The sequence below is a fragment of the Wasmannia auropunctata genome, unplaced genomic scaffold (genome assembly GCF_000956235.1).
Source record: "Wasmannia auropunctata unplaced genomic scaffold, wasmannia.A_1.0 LD336116.1, whole genome shotgun sequence".
NCBI lineage: Eukaryota > Metazoa > Arthropoda > Insecta > Hymenoptera > Formicidae > Wasmannia > Wasmannia auropunctata.
The window spans coordinates 930,524-950,075 of NW_012026774.1; the positions used below are offsets into that span (position 1 = coordinate 930,524).

At 38.0% G+C, this 19,552-nt stretch overlaps 5 protein-coding genes across 6 annotated transcripts in view; 2 read left to right on the forward strand and 3 right to left on the reverse strand.

Annotated features, from left to right (window-relative positions):
• Nucleotides 1-2,702, reverse strand: part of LOC105448298 (tubulin-specific chaperone E-like) — a 2,965-nt gene extending 263 nt beyond the window's left edge. The window contains exons 1-7 of the mRNA XM_011686803.1: nucleotides 2,395-2,702; nucleotides 2,039-2,222; nucleotides 1,542-1,931; nucleotides 919-1,197; nucleotides 705-834; nucleotides 315-603; nucleotides 8-206 (exon numbers count right to left, since the gene is read on the reverse strand). Coding sequence (XP_011685105.1) covers nucleotides 8-206; nucleotides 315-603; nucleotides 705-834; nucleotides 919-1,197; nucleotides 1,542-1,931; nucleotides 2,039-2,220 — 1,469 coding nt within the window. The 5' untranslated portion in view covers nucleotides 2,221-2,222; nucleotides 2,395-2,702. The remainder of the gene's footprint in view (nucleotides 1-7; nucleotides 207-314; nucleotides 604-704; nucleotides 835-918; nucleotides 1,198-1,541; nucleotides 1,932-2,038; nucleotides 2,223-2,394) is intronic.
• A 248-nt stretch (nucleotides 2,703-2,950) lies between these two features.
• Nucleotides 2,951-5,826, reverse strand: LOC105453569 (lactoylglutathione lyase). Of its 2 annotated transcripts, none has more exons than XM_011695759.1 (4): nucleotides 5,700-5,826; nucleotides 3,744-4,039; nucleotides 3,600-3,667; nucleotides 2,951-3,470 (listed from the first exon to the last, which is right to left on the reverse strand). In XM_011695759.1, exons 2-4 carry the CDS (start codon nucleotides 4,037-4,039, stop codon nucleotides 3,283-3,285), a joined length of 552 nt encoding a protein of 183 aa, XP_011694061.1. In that variant the 5' UTR covers nucleotides 5,700-5,826; the 3' UTR covers nucleotides 2,951-3,282. The 2 variants fall into 2 exon arrangements, with proteins under 2 accessions (XP_011694061.1, XP_011693980.1); XM_011695678.1 differs by lacking the exon at nucleotides 5,700-5,826 and adding an exon at nucleotides 5,470-5,627.
• A 792-nt stretch (nucleotides 5,827-6,618) lies between these two features.
• LOC105453683 (BRO1 domain-containing protein BROX-like) lies at nucleotides 6,619-9,924 on the forward strand. The gene is made up of 7 exons (XM_011695873.1): nucleotides 6,619-6,804; nucleotides 7,087-7,317; nucleotides 7,412-7,507; nucleotides 7,638-7,816; nucleotides 7,897-8,072; nucleotides 8,293-8,525; nucleotides 8,634-9,924. The coding sequence occupies exons 1-7, from the start codon at nucleotides 6,704-6,706 to the stop codon at nucleotides 8,875-8,877; spliced, it is 1,260 nt and encodes a 419-aa protein (XP_011694175.1). The 5' UTR covers nucleotides 6,619-6,703; the 3' UTR covers nucleotides 8,878-9,924.
• A 758-nt stretch (nucleotides 9,925-10,682) lies between these two features.
• Nucleotides 10,683-14,039, forward strand: LOC105453840 (protein sarah). The gene is made up of 5 exons (XM_011696118.1): nucleotides 10,683-11,016; nucleotides 11,486-11,754; nucleotides 11,838-12,027; nucleotides 12,136-12,288; nucleotides 12,366-14,039. Exons 2-5 carry the CDS (start codon nucleotides 11,500-11,502, stop codon nucleotides 12,488-12,490), a joined length of 723 nt encoding a protein of 240 aa, XP_011694420.1. The 5' UTR covers nucleotides 10,683-11,016; nucleotides 11,486-11,499; the 3' UTR covers nucleotides 12,491-14,039.
• LOC105453760 (cullin-5) lies at nucleotides 14,033-19,201 on the reverse strand. The gene is made up of 11 exons (XM_011695989.1): nucleotides 18,858-19,201; nucleotides 18,301-18,507; nucleotides 18,013-18,192; nucleotides 17,795-17,936; nucleotides 17,404-17,718; nucleotides 16,823-17,298; nucleotides 16,469-16,732; nucleotides 16,182-16,337; nucleotides 15,802-16,082; nucleotides 15,487-15,610; nucleotides 14,033-15,399 (listed from the first exon to the last, which is right to left on the reverse strand). Exons 1-11 carry the CDS (start codon nucleotides 18,873-18,875, stop codon nucleotides 15,205-15,207), a joined length of 2,358 nt encoding a protein of 785 aa, XP_011694291.1. The 5' UTR covers nucleotides 18,876-19,201; the 3' UTR covers nucleotides 14,033-15,204.
• Between the last annotated feature and the right edge of the window lie 351 nt (nucleotides 19,202-19,552).

The following is a 19,552-nucleotide window of genomic DNA, read 5'->3' on the forward strand; positions in this document are numbered from 1 at the left end:
CGTGTGCTCTTCCGATCTCTTTCCACCGGTTTTGAAAAGTCTCTGGGCAAGCCCAATCATTTTTTGCACTTCCATATCTTTAAGTAACTTCCTCTTAATTCCTCTGGGCTGACGCGGATCGTCCGGACATACAAATTCCACCGTTATCACATTGGAAACCATTTCTACTTTCGGCTTAGCCGAGGGAATATCTGCAATTCCATATTCTGAAAGTGTAAAACAAGTTCTTTTATCTTACAAGAAATTATAATTAAGTTCAATTTTGCATTTAAAATATTTTTTATTGGCGTAACAAATGTAAAGTTTATACGTACTATCAACTAAGATGGGATATCGCGGATATTCATTTACAAATGATGATCTCTTCTCCAAATTACTTTCAGTTTCCAGCCACACTGGTAAATACAATTTTAAATAATCATACTCGGCGCCTCTCCTTTCATCGTGAGGTATCTCTGTGCCATTTAAGGTCTTTAATTTTGCTATTCTTGCGATTATCAATTGTCGAGCAGTCTCCACAGTTTCGTTCTTCAAAATGGGATTTCCTCTGAATTTTAAGTCTTCTAGATTTGATAACTTATCCAATTCGCTAATCGATTGCCACTAAAATTATGCCAAATAATGATTCATTAGAAATTTTAACTGCATAAATGCAAAAATTTACATCTTTTTCGATTATCATCTACGAAAACCTAACTTATTACCTCTGATATGTAATTTTCCGAAATATGTAGTTGACGTAGCATAGGAAATAAAGCAGTCTTATCGGTTGATGTTGAAGATGGAAATCTAATTCTATCTATTTTATTTAAGTTCAAATTAAGATATTCTAAGCTGCAAAAAGAGCAAATTTTATATGTACTTTAAAAAGTAAAGAAAGAAAGTAGGTTGAACATTTCATAACACAATGCAACTTACCACGGAAGGGAACCTAGTTTAAGTATTTCATCCCAACTTGATATAAGATTTCCTTCGAGTATTAATGTAACTATTCTCATTAAATTAGTATTTGCCGTTATGTCTTCTATAGCCGTGACAATATTAAAAGAAACTGAAAGTTCTCTGATCGACGGAAACATGGATATGCATTGCCGAATATCAGACCAGTCGTAATTCATTCTAGCTATAGTTAAATGCTTAACTGTTGGAAACGAATCTTTTAATGCTGTCACATCTTCTATAGGCAGGTGATTTTCACTGTGAAAATAAACAAATTCTGCTTAGTTACAATAATTACATTACATTTTGTAACGATAAAATACATTAAACAGTCGTAGTAACAATTTATTAACGTAAATTATCGATATTCTAACGCTGTAATATTGCTAAATGTTCTGAATTTTTTGAATGGAGCCTCCTATGCTTTTTGTGAAAATTAGAGAACCAACTGAATAAAAAGTTTTCATTGGATCTAAAGTTAAGACTACCGAGATATTTACAAAAGTTTTATATTGAACGAGTGATTTCAGATCATGAAATTAGGCGAATTGTCTTACTGGGGAAAAAAGGGAGTCAAAATAAAGAAATTTTGTAGGGCTCACCTGACATTAAGACGCGTCAGAGAACGAAGCTGCGAGCATATATCTGCAACGATTTTCCACGAATTTATTAAATTTCTAGACAAATCCAGTTCCTCCAAATTAGGACACAATTCTTCCAATTCCCTTGGCCCACCCGCATCGGATACGCACTGTTCCCTCAGCCACACTATTTTCAGTTCGTCAAACTTGCTCTGTTTCTTGTTCACCTTGGAGAAGCCAACGAGCTCTAAAAACGGTGCGTTGATCTCTTTCCTCAAACTCGACACCTCGTCCCTGTCTATGCCGGCCAATTCGTCGTCGATTAGCCCATAGCGCATTTTGATGGCTTGCGGACAAGATATCCCAAACTTGGCTTTGCCCGGTCGTATGAAGGAGCCCGATGTGGAATGTCTGTTGAAAATTATACGCAGAATTATACATCGTTGGTGCCGTCGTTAAAAAATGATCGTGCGAAATGTCACACGATCGCTTCGTGTGAACTGTTTCGTTTTTCTTACCTGGCTTGAAAATACTCTACTCCTTCGTACGTGCCATTGTGCTTGCCACGAGTCGAATCGTCCCAGTCCACGCCGAACCACTCGCCCTTGGTGTTCCCAACGGGTCCGACGTATTTCAACGTACCTCGATATCCGTCGCACTCGATACGGCTTGGAATCTCATACTTTCTATCCTCTACCATACCTAAAAAGATGACAGAATGACAGTCGTCAGCTAGAGCACGAAGGAACACGGGCGAGGGAGTGCGGTCCTTTAATCGAGGCGGCGAGTACAATTCAGGCCTGATAAACTAATCGCGATCCGCGAACACGCCTGCGGAACTCGAGGTGTAAGAATTTTATGTAAGGAAACGTACCTATCGGGGAATACGGGATTGTTTCAGATTGTTGCGGCTGACAGCGTAACCTCTAATTCAGAAACGCACATTGAGAAAATATGGGAGAAGCCAGGATCTCGCGATATCGTCGGGCGCGCGGGGAACGCGTGAGTGCGAGGGAGTATCGTGGAGAGCAACGGAAACGTCAGGAAACGAATCATATACGGTGATTCGCCGCGTCGTCTCTATTTTATGCTCCGCGAGAGCTTCACTGTGGAAGGCATTCCTGTTAGACACCCACACACCGCCCGCTGGCCTACACCTGTGTCATGTATATAGATATGTGTATACATATACGTATACGTTTGAAACATATATACGTATACGCGAGACGTGTGTACGAGATAAACAATTTTTTTTGCAACGCGCATGTAGCTCGAATTAAAAGTTTAATCTTCAAAAGGGATTCTCTTGCGTTTTTCGTGTCACAAAAATATACGAACGCAAAAATTTCTGTCTCTTCAGATAAATAAATCACACAACGCGTTACTCGCGTAACTTAAATAATCAGTGTCATGCAGTAAAATATCGGCCGTTTGGAAACGGAAAATAAATATTTTGATTTTATTTGTCGAGAATTTCTGTAAACATTACATACTCTACACATATAACATAATGTAATAATATAAAAAAAAAAATGTACAATCGTGTGCTAGAAGATATATAGTGCGCATAAATATGTATCATTTTCACTCGCGTTTAACTTATATAATGGTTCTGGTTCCTCACATCTATACTGAGTTTATATAATATATATATCGAGTTTGATAATAATCTCTGATTGTTTGTTTACATAGTAGAACGTTACATTCAATACATTGAATTACATTGAATTTAAGGACTTATTGCTCCGGCGCAAGGTATACATTAAGCACCTAACATGTAATTGGCAATGTTAGCGCCATGCAGGATTTCGATCCAGTACCCGTCGGGGTCTTTAATAAAAGCTATCCCCTTCATTTTGCCGTCATTTGGTTTCTTCACGAATTCCACACCATACATCTCGAACCTCTGGCACGCTTTGTCGACGTCAGGTACTGCTATTCCAATGTGACCTGCGTTTCAAAAGAGAGGAATAAAAACGCGTTACTATTATAAAAGTTTCTTTTTATGTATTTTAGTTCTATTCATAATTTAACTAATAATTTTAAGAATACAATTAATGTATTTAACAATTCTCTTACCAAAACCTTTGGGATCTGCATTTCCATTGTAATATTTTACATCGGGATCTGTTTCTGTTCCCCAGTTGCTAAAACATGCGTTCATCTTCTGTGTAAAAATATTTTCACTCTCACGCATTTCTCAACAAATTTTTTTAAACTTACTGAGTTAACTCTATGGTCGCTTTTTTACGGAATGTCCATTCGATACTTTCTCTACGATCGAGTGGAATTTCCTTCTGGTCCTCGTATCCAAGGAAATATAAGGAGAATTGCATTTCTGGAAAGTCCAGCTTCTGTAGTAAGGTCATTCCGAGGACTTCGGTATAGAAAGGCAAGGATTTTCTCGGGTCTTTTATGCGGTACATCGTCTGCTGCATTATAAACCCATTTGTCGAGGGGTCTGGAGTTTTGCAAAGTTTACGAACTTCGCTGTTGCTTAAACCCAACGGCTCACCCATCTGCAATTCAAGACATATCATTAGCCTCCTAGAATAAATTTTCGGCTAAATTCGATTTACTTAAATGGCGATTAATTTAACCGGTAGAATTGTTCAATTAGTAAAATCTTTAGCTAAATAATTTCCCTAATCTAATTCCTTTTATGTATTTTAAACAACAGAAATAATTACTAATACTTCAATGATAACAAAATACTGTACATTATATAACAGATAGAAAATAGGTATTATTTGGATGCAATAATCAATTAAATTAATTGAAGTTTAGCTTCACTTCTACTATAAAACAATATTTTTTAACTTAATTTAATATACCATTTGTATAATTTTTGGATTTTTTTAGATTATTCTAGTTTCTTGTATGTACCTCGCTAAATGATATACGATTAAAGTCCATATACACAGTGTTGCGCACGTAACCTATTATCATCTAATTATTATCTCTAACGCAGTCGACATTACCACAAGGCCGGAAATGATGAGACGAAAATAACACGCAAAATTTCAAGCCAATAAAACTCGTGATAATTTGCAAAATCGTATACTGTATTTGTTTTTCAAACAACACCACAATATTTATTCTATCAAAACGTCGATGTTACAGTAGAAACATTATGCGTATTTCTCCACTTTTTGACACATTTATACGATCACTATGCTCACGATAAAGTTCAAAATTTGAATCTAATATCTATCATGGTTTGTCTCTTTTTTTTGTAGTTTAGAAAATGTTCTGTGTATTTTTGTGCCTGTAAAATATATATAATATAATTTTCGGTCTCATAACTGCGCATGTAAAACTACAACTATACAGAATTTACATATATTATACTTTTCATTTGTTTGTTTGTAAGACTGAAAGTCACACACATACACACACACACACACTGATGTCGTGTTATATGTTTTCCATTGTCGAGCCGCATATTGTTCTACATAGACGCGACAGGCGGACCACTCTCCGCCGCTTTTGTGCAAGCGACGTTTTAAGGATTTATCGACTGCGATTATTTCCGGGCCGAAGAGTTTACAGATAAAGCCATCACACCGCCATTCAAGGACGCGCCTATTCCCGGCGTCAATATATTCGCTCACCGCCATATGACAATTCGAACTGGCCGTGAAAGTCGTAGGCAATTGTCATCAGCGATACATATCGATCGCACGTTCCAAACTTTCGCGGCCCCATAAATTGCACACGCAGCATCCAGGCGTATTCTACGCACAGAGCGTAGAACTGCCTTGACTCGATCGTTCCGCCTGCTGCGAGAAACCTGCTGCGAAGTAGCGCAGAGTGGTACTCCGATCGTCGCCGAACCGAGATTCCCCGGTTATATTAGTGGTTATTGGCAATCGCGCGTTTTATCACACTGCTCGCCGACGCTCGTCCTTCCGCACGCGCGGGCAGAAATTAATTCCATTTCTCTTACCTCTTCCTCGCCGAAAGACGCCAGAGTAAATGCAACGCTGTACGCACGAGAAAAAATGTCACGCGAGCGAACGCGAGATGTGAGAGAGAGGAGAGCCTACGTTACACGGACGCCTAATGTCGGCAACTATCTATATATAGCATGCGCATACGCTCGGCGTCATAAAATGTCTTCCACATGAAGTTACACACCAATTTTGGGCGTATGTACACTAAGCATGCGCATCGTACCTAGATATTGACGTGTCGTGACTGTGATTTTATTAGAAAAAACAGCGGTATCGCCAAGCACAGCTCCAATATGACAGCTTCGCGTTCGACACGTTGCAATTAAAAAATTAATTAAGGTTATGTGTGATCCGGACAAGAGGTGCATTTGCCGTTCGTCGGTCAATTACCAACCATTACCAACCGCCGATGACTCGACGGCGATGATAAATTATATAATGATTTTGTAATCTTATTTTTTAAAGTAAACTTAATCAATGTAATAAAATGGAGATTGGCGTAAATCTAAAGGAATATTTATTTCTCGTCTCATTTCAATAATTAAAATTCTAAGAACTGAAATTTCAAGAACAAATTTTCAATATTAATTTATAAATATAAGAGATAAACCGTCAGAAATTAAATTCGAAAATTGGCAAAATGTTAAAAAAAAAGACGTGACACTATAATAAATAAAAGTTTGGAAAATTCTTGCAAGTTAAATAATTTATATAATGCAATCGCATCGATCCGATCATTATATATGTTCTTCTGATATATAATTCTTTTTCGTGATTATCGCATTAATATTTAAACTTAAAACTTTCAAAATTGCATTTCTAAGAATTTTTATTAATTTAAAATATATGGGAATTTAATATTAAAGAGACCATCACACATTGACAAAACAGATGTTTTGTACTCGTTAATACAGATTTCATTATATTTTTATAAATTCCAAAATAGTGTGATTTATTAGTGACAAACATTGACATTGCAATCTCAGCCACTTCAGTTATAGATAACTTTCTCTTTCGTTCGTTTACATCGAGCTGTTATCAATTACTACGCGTAGGCACGTGACGCATCTCCCGTGGAAAGCGGAGTAGCTCTACCGTTGAGTGCGGCGGTCGTGACGCTGCAGCAGCTACTCCGTTTTTACCTTATCTGTCAAAAAGCGACAACTCTGAGGCCAGATCGGGACAGCCGATCGCCGGACGTGGCTCCCACGAGATTCGGACGACGCAATGGCGCACTGGTTTCACCGTAATGTGCTGAAAGCAACGGCGAATCAGAAGTTCGAGTTTAAAGTCTCTAATCCTACGGACGCCACCAGAAAGCTTTACAGGTTAAAACAGATTTCTGATATAAATTATCGCGTACTGCGCATTTCGCGGTCGCCACTTGTTGACGATGATTTTTCCAAGCCGCCGGAGGTTACGAAGTCCGAGATAACTGTCACGTGAACGTATATAATTAATAGAACCCGCATGACATTTGCACTACAAAACATTAATTTTATTTACGAGACGTCAGTTTTGCTTTTCTTTCTTCTGTCTAAATTCTCCTTTTTCTCTCTTTCGAAAAAAATACAAAGTTTCTTTTTGTTACGAGATCTTCGTGTTTTCAGTGACTTAAAGCTGTCAAGAGCCAGGCTTCTGGAGCTGATCAAAAATGCAAACAATACCAGCGACACGATCGAGCCCGCGTTTCTCAGTTACCTCAGTTTACTGTATGGATTTTTATGGGAAGTCCAGCCGTCCGAGGAAGAGGCGCAACACGTTGGCAGACCCAATCCTAGCAAGCTGAGAAATGCTCTCGTCTTTAAGTGGACACACACGCTACTTGGTAGCGGCACATTGTAATTATAATTATAAAAAAATATTAGACGAAATCCAAGAGAGTTTCTGAACGATTTCAAGACGATCTCTAATTTAAAAAATGTTTTGTTAAAGCTCCAGCGCCGATTCTGTTTATGAAGCAGCTAACATGAGCGTCAATGTAGGCCTTTGGTTTATGAAACATGCGGCGATGATTGCGGCAAAAGATGAGTAAGTATTGATTAAATTAAATAAGACTTTTAAATCATTCTCATTGTCATATAAGAGTTTAGAAGAAATACAATCTCTCTTTATTAATTATAATATAATTCACTAATTTTCTAATATACATAAATTGTAGCATAACAATGGACGAGGCTAAAGAAGTACACAGTATGTTAAGACGGGCCGCCGGAATATTTACTTTTGTGCAAACTGAATTTTTGCCACAGTTGGATAACCCACCGCCTTTAGGAAGTGATTTAGACCCTCGTGTACTGAACGCATACGTTAATCAATGCACAGCGGAAGCGCAAGAAGGTTGTTACTCTTGTGAGAACGTGATTTTAATAAGTTTACTTGAATGTACTCACATGGTCTTTTCGTCATTCTTTTTACAGTGACAGTGGCTAGAGCGATAGAGCTCAAACATAATTCTAGCTTGATCTCGGCTTTAGCCAACGAGACCAGTAAGTTGTTTTTGGACGCCGCCAATACTCTTCGTCCATTCAAGCCAGAGATATCCGCCCAATGGACGAAATATCTGGAGCTTAAATCAGCGTTTTACCAATCTTACGTAAGTCCAATAATTTATAAAAGTCGACGATCATTTAATTACAAATGCCATCGAGAATATTTGTCGTTGTTTCTCCCTTAAGAAAAAGTGTTCCAAAAAACTGATTGCTCTACTGTCAGTTACTGATACAGCAATCAGTTTTTTTGGAACACCTTTTCTTGTTGGGCTTGTTGTTGCTTATTTACGCTTTGTAAGCTTGTCCATGTTCTAATTTCTCTAGGCTTACAATTACTGCGGTGAAAACTTGTTGGCAATGGATAAGTGCGGCGAAGCGATACGAGCGATGCAGGAAAGCGACGCGTGTCTAAAGAAGGCGAAAGCGCTCTGTCAGGAATACAGGAAAACGAACGGGCCCGCGCCTCGCGTCAAACCGGACGAGCACGCTGTGTTCAGACGCTTGGCGCCGATAGTGAAGCTTACTCTCGATAAGTGTAATCGAGAAAACGGCTTGATGTAATTATCTCGTTTAGATTTATCATTTTATTATTATTTTAATGCGACGCGATTGTTTTTTAAATGTATAACACTTAAACAATGCATTAATCCGAATTTAATTATTAGATATCACCATACAATACCCGGAGAAATTCCGACCTTGGATACCAAAGCTACCTACGGCTTGGTCAGCCCGATTGACTTTCAAATGCCTCCACCGAATCCGGTTTGGAATTTGGTTACGTACAAAGTGTTATCCGGAGGAAGGGCGAAAGCGGAGAAGGAGCAGAATTTGCCGCCAGTTAAAGAGGAGGCGATTCATCAAAGTAGCAAAGAACCGAAAAGCGCGAGCGGTTGCACGCTACAATAAGGTTCTCTACGTGCAACGATATAGGCCGTTTGTAAATGCTTTTTTTTTTTCGTCACGGTGATATTAATTTTAATCGCAATGTAGACATGTGTGGACGGTGTTAGATGACACACTTGTGCACCGTATACGAATGCACACAAGTACAAATCCCGTTGTGCGAAACGTGAAGTATTAATTAGTATTATTATAGATAAAAAGAGGAATACAGGATAATTATCTATATAAATCTATTATTATCTATACAAATACTACAAGTGCGTTTTATTGAGTATTAAATATCGCGTTACGCAACGGATAAACGACTGCAAAAAAGAGAGATTAATCTAGGGTATATCTGCTTCGTCCTGCACATGTCTGAAATTTTAGCGGGCATTTTTTTTTACGTTTGTGTGAGTGCAAAGTAACGTATGTAATGTGATTTGTATGTAATTTGCTTTTATCGTAATCAACTACTATGGCTATCATTGTAGGTACAAGTGATTCCTTGAAAACAAGGAATTGTTAATGTCGCAGACATTATTTTAACTACGTATTTTAACTTATGCTACGCTCGACCTAGTCAGTGCTTTAGTGAAACTAAATTTTTTATCGGTCGGTAATGCGAGAAGGAAAAAAGTTTCGCAAGCAATGTGCATTTAATGTGCAATTGTGTGTTTAAACGCACAACGTTCAATTCAGATTATATAAAGATATTATATATACATAAAAAAAGTCTTAAAAAAAACATGTTAAGCTAATGCCAAGCATTAGTTATATTGCTAATTAGCATTAGTTATAGCAATTATCTTTGTTAATCATTATTATTTGTGATATGCAAAGCATTATATAATATACATGACCAGTGTGTTGACTATCGAATTAAAAAATTTGCAGGTCGCCATACCTGATATTCGCTTTGAGAAATTATTTATGTATACACAGAAATTTCGTTAGTTGCTAAATCATTTAGAATGACTTTTGTGTGCAATATGCTACTGAGATCAATGTAACAGTATCCTATATCTATACAACATAGATAATAAAGATAATTACATCGCAATCTATAAAGATATGTCATATTTTATATATTCAAACATTTTTCGTGTAACTGTAATTACGCATATGTATAAAATATAAACGTTCAAATTCACTTATCTACTACTTTGTATAACCCGCACGTTAAAACTCAAACATGTATAAATATCACGTCGCTATCCTATAGTGGTGGTGGTGGTGGTTGATGGTGGTGGGTGATGGTGGGTAAAAAAAAATTTTTATTTTAAAAATCAAATGATATAAAAAATTTTCAAAAAAATTTTTTTATCTTCAAATTGCCATGTTATCTGCATTGAAGCCTCTTTTCCCCAATGTTTAAAAATTCATATCTTCCAGAAAAATAAAGATATCGACTTTTTTCTGGGCTCATCTTAAATATGAATTATGTGGCTATTTTTTAAAAAGTCGTGATTTTATTTAAAAATGGCCGATTCAATATGGCCGATTAAAACGTCATTTTTTTGAAAATTTATTTTTTTTTTAAATTATTAAAATTTATTTAATTAAAATGTAATTTGGTATAAGAAAACATTCACACGTTTGCCATCGATAACAATTCGAATTTGAAGTGCTGCGAATTTCGAGATCGGTTATCGGAAGTTTTAATTGGTCGCCGGATAGAGAATTTATGGGAGTTGTTCCAGGAGCTTCTAGAGACTCTCCGTTTGACCGCTGGCCAATCGGCCGGCATGTCCGATGAAATCAGGGAGAACGATATTTGTCCAACTGGTTTTCAACAGTTCCATTCACGGCCGCACGCGCCTAACCTGACCCACGGACCATGGCATTTCGATCGGATCACGATACGGACGGGACGCGCGAATCGTCCGCTGCTCCGACCTACTGCCTTGAAGTCGACGATGACGCGCGGTTACGTCGCGGTGATGAAATAGCGAACGTCGTCGGTGAGGAGACACGTACGGTGGTAGAGTGAAACCCGGGTGGATGCGGCGATGCCGATGTCGGAGCGACGCGATGACTAGATCCACCGAGATGGAGTAGACTTTGCCTATGCGTGAAACATATAAATACCTCCGTTGACGAAGCCAGCGTCTGCGAGAACATCCAGGTCGGTGTGCTCGGTTTCCTCCTCGTCGCCGAAAGGTAAGAGGAACGGCTTGACATCGTCGTCCGTTAGTCCGGCGACAAAAACATACATAAGGTTCTCCCGCGAAGTCCGCGAACAGCCTTCAATGACAACACATCGAATCGTATATACTTTATTCACTCGCGCTGGCGGCAACAAAAGTAGATACTTGCGTGACCGATAAAGTGGATCTAGGCTAGTGCCTGCTCTTTCCCTAATTATTAATACGTAAATATACAACTTGATGAAAAGCGTAAATTATGTGTAAAGTTAATCGCTACTTTATAGAGCTTTATTAAAATTTATTAAATATCTGCCATTTTTTGCAAAGTATTTTGTTTCAATTTTATTGAATGATATTCCAGTAAATAATTTTTATTAACGGATTTTCAATAATTAATGCTGGACCATTTCAAGTTTTTATCGTTCTTTTGGAGTCTCGAATTTTTTTCCTTAACTTGACAATTCTCGTTTATTTCTAAGCAGAGCAGGAAATAAAAATGGAGGAGAAACGCGGCAGTAGAGATATGGTAGAAGAGGAAGAGCTGGAAGACCCCGAAAACATAATAATTAACGAAGTGGATGGCTTACCAAACTTGCATCCAAACTATGAACAGTTAGAACTCAAATTTAAGAGAGAAAAAGATGACACGGGTATTAGATCGATCGACGAGTTGGTTCACGACGAAGATCTGCCAACTTCTGTAATTGTTACAAATGTAGATCCTCGAGTTTTTAAGGATGACGATTTGAAGGTAATATATATTTTGTACGAATTATCGCGCGCGCGAAGAGGGACCTTCTAATGTTACATCGTGCGATGCTGTGTTCTTTACAGTCGGCCATAGAAAATCTCTTTAAAGAGTTTGGAGAAGACGCGACATTTCAATACTTCAGATCCTTCAGAAGAATGAGGGTAAACTATAATTCCCCCAGTGCTGCAGCGAACGCGAGGATACAGCTGCATCAATCGCATTTCGGGGAAACTGATATCAATTGTTACTTTGCGCAACCAGTAACGCCTATAGGTTCGTAATCATTGTGGGAATTCTAGAATTAAATGTCGTCACATTAATGAAATTAATGAGGCGCAGAAAGTTCACGTATTTTCACGAGATATGAAATATAACTTGTAGACATGGAGGATCAACATCTTCAACCGCCCGCGCTTACCAAACAGTTCCTCATATCTCCTCCCGCTTCTCCGCCGGTCGGTTGGGAGCCACGTGAGGAAGGAGAGCCGCTCGTTAATTACGATTTATTAACCGCTATAGCTAATTTATCCGCAGGTTGATCCTTATTACTTTAAACTTATTGCACGCAATCGATTTCGTATTTTACATAAATATAATTATTGATATTGCAGGCGATACACACGAGATACATCCAGGAGGGTCGGGACAGCCAGGCATAGTTGTGCACGTTTGCGAAAACGCGAATCCGACGAAAAGTTCGCCTCGCATTCAACACACGCGATGTCCGGAACATTAATTCCCTTCCCTTTAATCGCGTTTCAGATTTGTCACACGATACCTTTTTGTGCCCTGTTCAAAAAGTCAGATACGAACTGGCGAAAGGGCACGCATACACACATCTAGCGAGCGATTTTAGTGTTACGTTGGAGTTGCAATTCAAAACTGACGCGGCTGGTATCGAATTGACGAAAGTATTACGTTGTGAAAAAAATTACACAACTCGATGCGGTACAGGTAACGACACGGCGTCTGGTATCTACCAAGCTTCCCGCGGGTAGCAGCGATCTATAAATACTAACGATCTATAAATATCCGTTGTTACATACCGATCAAAAGTAGAATTCATTTTTATGTTTTAATCGTTGAGAATTCGTGAAGGGTATGCTTGCGCTCCATTTCTTCTCTAAAATCTACATGGTAGATTACATAGGAGACTTCAAGTTGGGCCTATATTATTTCTATGTTTCACCCAGTGTCAATAATTGCATATCGTGAGAAATTACGTCCGATCTGATTAAACTAACGATTAATGCGTCGACGAAGAAAAATCGTTGGAACTATATTCAGAGATTTTGCGATTCTACCTCTCATTGTCAGTGTGTTATTTGTATTCTTAAACAGCACGCGTAATGCATAACAATCTTGTTGTAATTCCACAAATGATACTAATGTTAGAATAATCAATCGAATCAAAAACTTCGAGTTTATTTATTTATTCTCACATATTTCTCTTTCCGTTTCAAGAAACACTTTCTCAAGACTATACCTGTGGAATTTTTCGTTTTGCGTGCATGCGAGAAGAAAATCTACGGAAATATATGGCATTAATATGTATGTGATATGTGTGCGTATACGAATGTATTATTCTAAAAATATCATGTGATTCTTCGTTCTGTGTCTTTTCCGTAGAAAGCTAGTTCACATTAGCTTGAACGTTACATGCTATCCTAAAGCTATATCTCTATGGTCTCTTGTTAATGAAGTTTATGAAAACTTATTGTTATCGCACTCTGCTCTTTAAGAGGATTAAGTTAGTAAAAAAAAAAAATAAGCTAGAGAGACGTATGTGATCATATCAGCGTTACCGATGATTTATGCCGAGACAGTGTGGTGATTGTGTATATGTATATATTCTGTACGTAAAAAAAACGTATATAATTCCTGCAGGATCTGTGACCTAAAAATAATTGTTGAATATTTATAAATACTTTATAGCAGCACTTACTTTTGTATAGTGTGGTTACCGTTTACATTCTCCCGGCGATGGAATGGCGTAAAGCCGTTTCATCATTTAATTTAAAACTTTCTTTACCGAACAATTCCGAAGATCCTAATCAAATAATACGAATAATTATTGCACCAGAGAAAATAATGTACAAATAATTTGTATCAAAGAAAAGAAAATATATAAAATTATTTTACGTTAAAATTCTGATATATATTATATACATATATATATAGCCTGCGCTACTGTTGCCGCGTGAAACTCATTGCGTTTATCCGCATAATAATAGGTAAAATGGAAATCGATTTGATAAAGACGTATTGTACACAGTTATGAAATACTCTGTCGTTTAATTCATTGAGATTTTATATCATTACACTCGTCTTTCACTTATTGAAGTTATATAAAAGCTTTATACATATAACCATCGTTATTATTTGCTTAAATAACTATTTTTTTCTGACTTATTCCGACAATTCGAATCATCGTGACTATTCCAGATGTAGAAAAAAATCATCGTACAAATACACATATATTTCTATCACCGTTTGAAATCAAGTTTGGTGTTGCGAGGTATATATGCTTATATGCATTAAAGTATTGTAGGCCGGATTAGACGACGTTATTCTTTTAATGTGAATTCGGAAAGAAAATTATGAATAATTCTTCGAACGCCGTCCGCAAATTTGATTATAAATTCTAGGGCTATAAATCAAGAATGTATAGAGAATGTCCGAACGAATGTTTTGCAGTAGTCCACATCTAATTAGTGACGAGTAAATCCATATGTAAAATATTATATAGTGTATATATATATATTTATTCAAGTATATGCGAATTTTTATTATTTACGATTGAATTTAATGCAATGTACATATATACGTGCACTGATTCAGATTTGTGCAAGGATCTATCGATGTTTTAGTGCCAAATTGTTATTGCGTAACAATATCGATAATATAACAAAGGCTTTTAACAAATTTAAAATACGGATTCCAGAAAAAAACATTTCAGGAATATATTTTTAGCGAGTATAAACGACTAAAGTAGTGATAATACCACCGATATATATACATATACATATATAATTCTTTTTTAAATTTAATCCACTTTCTCTTCTCTAATTAGATTAATATAGATCAATGCCAAAATAAACGGTAAATGCTAGTTTGCATGGTACGATATTGTACATCTTATTATTATTGCGACACTTTCTCCAGTTTTGCTATACATTATTCACTTTATTCACGTATAATAAATCAGCAATTGTCGGGTGGAAATGATTGCAACTTGGCCTATCACCTTCGTATCTCAAAAGTTAATACAACAGTATATCGTCCTTTCTTTCTGTTCACTGCACTGTAAGAAAACGGAGGAAACATAATCGCGCGACGCGACGGACTCGAACGTATCCTCACACATGAGAAAACTAAATCTTTTTTTTTATAAAAATATAATATTAACCACAGAGCTGGAACAATCTCGCATGTATATATAATCCCGTGTTATGCCATATACACAAACGTATTAATATCATCGTCGTGTCTCCGAATATATTTGTGTTCAATCAGCCATTCGATCTGTTCCTTTATCATCTTTTTACTCGGCAAAAACATATTTTTCAATATATCCACTAGTTCGGTCTGCAATTGCGCGTTAGTGATCCTTTTGCGCATCTTTAAGATCTGAATGATAGCTTCCTGTAATCACACAAAAGATGAGAATTATTCACTCACCAATTAAACTAAACAAATCGATATTTTTCTATTTAAAAGTCCATACGATACCTGAACCCGTAATATTCTGAGTTGTACAATAGATTGGTTATCCTCTTCTCTGCTACGTTCCGTTGATAATTGAAGACGTCCTATCAAATTTATTTTTCCCCGTTTTTGCATTTTGCCATTTTTTCTAACGTAAAAGTATTGCAATTAATATAGTTACAATTAATTCAATTAAATTATTATTAGAACAAATTGCATATTATTGCACATAAATGCTAAATTCAGAAATACAAACAAGATAATCATCGAGCCAAATAAATTAAATATACAACACGCATTGTGACATTTTTTGTTCAATATAAACAAATAAATACTAACACAATAGCGAACTCTTGATTAATCCAAAATCTCGTATCGTTCGCAAAATCTTTCGGGGTAGCGGCATGCGATTCCACCAAAAGAAGTTGCCGTTTTAACTTCGGGAAGGCACACAAAGACCACAGAGTCCGTCTTAGCTCGGGATCCGGAAGCTCAGTGGCCAACCGGAGATTCTCGTAAGAAATCTTTTCGTTGGGTCGTTGATTCCAGGCGAACAACACCGCCATTTGGAAAGTCGTTACGTCTATATCGAAGCGTCCCACTTTGTTTGCAAATGTTATCTGAAACGACCACGTTATGAAATATCTTACGTTGGGATTAGCATATGCATTTGAAGTGTTACGAGAGCACGAATAGAATTTTATTAATGTATAAAGTACCGTGCCATTCGACATGTGATGATGCCATTGCAACTTCCTCCCGCTATGTTTTTTCTTATAAAATTCTTCAACTTCCGGAATATAATCTTCCAACTGAAGCGGTAAACTCACGGTGACACGTTCGCTACCCCTGGCCCATGCACCTGCGTTGAGAATCTACAATATAGCAGATTAATATTTTGAAGAATTCTGAATCTGTATCAATATGTATCTTTTACGTATATCTTTTCTATTTTTCTTTTTAATACTAATCATAAATGCACCGAAGAAATGATATGTGCAACTACCTTAATATTTATGCTATCTGCAATAGCAGCTCGACATTGTTCTTTAAACTGTTGATTCAAATCCTGAGATACTTTAATATCTTGGAACATACGGGCTAATTTATTAACAAAGTCCGCGGGCATGCCGACTTCACGAAGCATATCTACCATATTCTCTTCCTTTTCCGAATCCGTTGTCGTGTCTAATATTAACCGTCTAGTTAGATGCGCCTTATGATAACGCATAAATACGTCCTTATTTTGAACATATTTTAGCACCAGCAGCTGAAATAAAATGCGATACCGAGAATAAATTTCATCGGAAAAGATTTGAATGTCTAATGGATATATAGTTATCTGACTGTGTACACTCACCACATCCTTCAATTTACTTTCAATTTCGTCAGTAGTTAGTTTCTTACTGAGTGGTGTTTTTCTAAGAAGCATATCACAGAAATTCGCTAAGAGTTCCGGACACTTCGATTCGGCTAGTCCGTTATTATTAGTAATAGGTCTATTATTTAAAACGGACGCGCCACCGATTCCAGAGCCCTGCCGAGTAGGCAATTCTAATTTAAATACCGTGGCGTCGTTCACAACGAGCTTATAAGCTTTATCTCGTGCTGTAAGAAACCGCGGGTCATCATCGAATGCCTCTTTAACGAGCGTGGAAAATCTATGGAAAAGATCTAACAGTCTTTCCACGTATTTCTCGGAATCTTGAGTGATAACGTCTACAGCTGCCATCATGTCCGCTAGACCCGCGTTCGCGATATGTTCTTCCAAATTTCTCAACATAGGATTAACGCCGTCGGGCACTCTGTCCATTAATTTCAGCATGAGGCGGAGTTCTGCAATCATTTGTTCTCGTTAAGCGCTCGGAAATGTCATCGTAAAATCGCACACCAAAGAATTAAAGTTACAGTTATAAAATTGCAAGGCAAATGAATACTCACTGTCAGTTTGATTCTCTTTAATCATTTGCGGGCATTCCGCGAGTATCGCTGGCTTAAAAGTCGCAACCAACACTTTTACGCAACAATCCGTTAATCTTTGCATACTCGCGGTATTCGGCTCCAAGTATTTCTGAGCACGCGCCTCCTCCTCTCTCAACTTCGAATCAGCGTAACGCATATAATTTTCTACACCGTGTATAGACAGATATTCTGGCGCTTTTATCCAATAGAACGCTTCCGTGGCCTGTATATACGCCGCCTCAAAATTTTCTCTATATATCTGAAGCTTATCCGTTGCATTTGAACATAAATTCACTAGAGCATTACAACGTTATATTATTAATAAAAAATATTCTGCTGTATATCAATTTGTGAATGTTTCATTTATTACCATAAGATTCTCGGACGCCGATAACAAGTTGAGAATCAAACGCCTCGCCGTTTCTTTCAGCTCGCACTAATTTCATGGCCGCATCCTGGAGTCTTTGCTTTATTTCATTGAATATACTTTGGTTCCAACTATCCAACATTAGCTGTACAATAAAGAGGTGTAAGATCACATGATCACTACGAAATATTATGTTACGTATCAAACGGCATTTCCTTTACCTTTCTAACGATGTCATCGGGCTGATTTTTTTTCTGCGCGCCGGAGCTAGTTTTTCCCGCAAGATAAGTTTCTAGTTGCCTAAACGGTGTTGGTAAATAATTACATTGGGTAAAAAATTTCCTCCACTCGGCGATGTACGCTTTTAACAATGCCTGTTCCTCTTGGTGTGCTAAAACTCTCTGTAAATCATAACGTACACAACATTCGGTTATTTTAATGAAACATGTAAAGAAGATACATCGAAAGTACAGTCTCACTCGCTTTCGGCTGGAAAATAAATCTCTCACCTGTTGAGCTTGTTTTATAAAATCCATTATATCATCCTTCAAAGCATCACGCAACTTGGGAGGCCCTTTGTCATCCCATAGGCATACGTGAACGGAATAAAACAAATCCTGCCATTCCCCCTGCGTCACTGGCTCTTGCTTGAGCAGTTTCAGTATAATTGGACGCATGTACGGCCATTTGTCCTCGAATGTGAATTGTGTCCTATCCTAAATATCAGTATCGTGTGTGTTAGATAAAAAATAAGTGATCGAAATATGCCGTGCGGAAAAAAAGCACGAGCCCACGGGAACGACGTTCGATCGGATATTCGAAATCTCGATCAATCGTCGAAACGTGGGCTTGATCGTCGATGCGATAAACAAACAAAAAAAAAAACAAAAAAAATCTTTCGAATCGCGATATCGGAGACTTGAATATTGCCGAATTTTGCAGCGGTCGGGACGCGCCCGTTATCGCGACGAGATAACGGCGACACACGCATGGCCAGAATCCTCGAGGACGTTGCCGCGAGCCTCCTTTTTTCCACGGAAATTTGTTTATTCGACGTCCAACTAACCTTCAACAACGCCGCCATCACAGACTCTTGACGTGCACCTCCACCAGGACTCAGGACTACACGCCAATAGGGCACGCACAGGCGGTCTCGCGGGCTAGCCTGCCGGTCGACGGGGTTCTGTCGGGGGAGCCGGTGATGAAATTTCAGATTAGCGTGGAACACGGCGTAGCGGGGACCACAACATCGTGCCAGGAACCCGCGATCGCTCGCCCCCCTCGTATTGGACGACTCCTCGGAGAGCGTCGTCCTCGGAGCGGAAAAATAAATTCGCGTGTTTTCCTGTCGGAATTCCTGCGTACGCCGCGCGATCACGCGAGAAAGTCCCTCTCGCGCGCGCGGAACGGCACGTGCTGTCGCAATTCCCTATGCGACGTCCCGCGCAATTGGCCGATTCCGCGAAGATTAATATGGAGGTTAAGCGTTCTAACCTCCAATCGTGCCTCTTAATTCTTTACCGGATGGTTTTCATTTAACGACAAAGACGACATATATTTTTTTTGTCTTCTTTTTTCAATCAGTTACAGCAAAAAAAGAATGACATTTGTGTCAAACTTGTGTCGTTAAAATAGAAAACACACACTGTCGCGCTCGATGGGCATAAAAAAGCTTTGCGTCAACATTTTTTTCAATGTTCCTTGTTACTTCTTTTTTAAACTATACCCTCGTCACTTATACCTTTGCGATTTATATCTACG

What these genes read in the sequence shown, in the direction of transcription:
- LOC105453683 (XM_011695873.1), top strand. Translation starts at nt 6,704, where the DNA reads ATGGCGCACTGGTTTCACCGTAATGTGCTGAAAGCAACGGCGAATCAG. An exon ending in CACAGCGGAAGCGCAAGAAG is followed by an intron (nt 7,817 to 7,896) that starts GTTGTTACTCTT and finishes TTCTTTTTACAG; the next exon opens with TGACAGTGGCTAGAGCGATA. An exon ending in AATCGAGAAAACGGCTTGAT is followed by an intron (nt 8,526 to 8,633) that starts GTAATTATCTCG and finishes TTTAATTATTAG; the next exon opens with ATATCACCATACAATACCCG.
- LOC105453760 (XM_011695989.1), bottom strand. An exon ending in TTATAAAACAAGCTCAACAG is followed by an intron (nt 18,193 to 18,300) that starts GTGAGAGATTTA and finishes TATGATTTACAG; the next exon opens with AGAGTTTTAGCACACCAAGA. An exon ending in AATCAAGAGTTCGCTATTGT is followed by an intron (nt 15,611 to 15,801) that starts GTTAGTATTTAT and finishes CTTTTACGTTAG; the next exon opens with AAAAAATGGCAAAATGCAAA.
- LOC105453569 (XM_011695759.1), bottom strand. Translation starts at nt 4,039, where the DNA reads ATGGGTGAGCCGTTGGGTTTAAGCAACAGCGAAGTTCGTAAACTTTGC. An exon ending in GCGACCATAGAGTTAACTCA is followed by an intron (nt 3,668 to 3,743) that starts GTAAGTTTAAAA and finishes CGCATGTTTTAG; the next exon opens with CAACTGGGGAACAGAAACAG. An exon ending in TGCAGATCCCAAAGGTTTTG is followed by an intron (nt 3,471 to 3,599) that starts GTAAGAGAATTG and finishes TTTGAAACGCAG; the next exon opens with GTCACATTGGAATAGCAGTA.
- LOC105453840 (XM_011696118.1), top strand. Translation starts at nt 11,500, where the DNA reads ATGGAGGAGAAACGCGGCAGTAGAGATATGGTAGAAGAGGAAGAGCTG. An exon ending in TTAAGGATGACGATTTGAAG is followed by an intron (nt 11,755 to 11,837) that starts GTAATATATATT and finishes TGTTCTTTACAG; the next exon opens with TCGGCCATAGAAAATCTCTT. An exon ending in GCAACCAGTAACGCCTATAG is followed by an intron (nt 12,028 to 12,135) that starts GTTCGTAATCAT and finishes TATAACTTGTAG; the next exon opens with ACATGGAGGATCAACATCTT.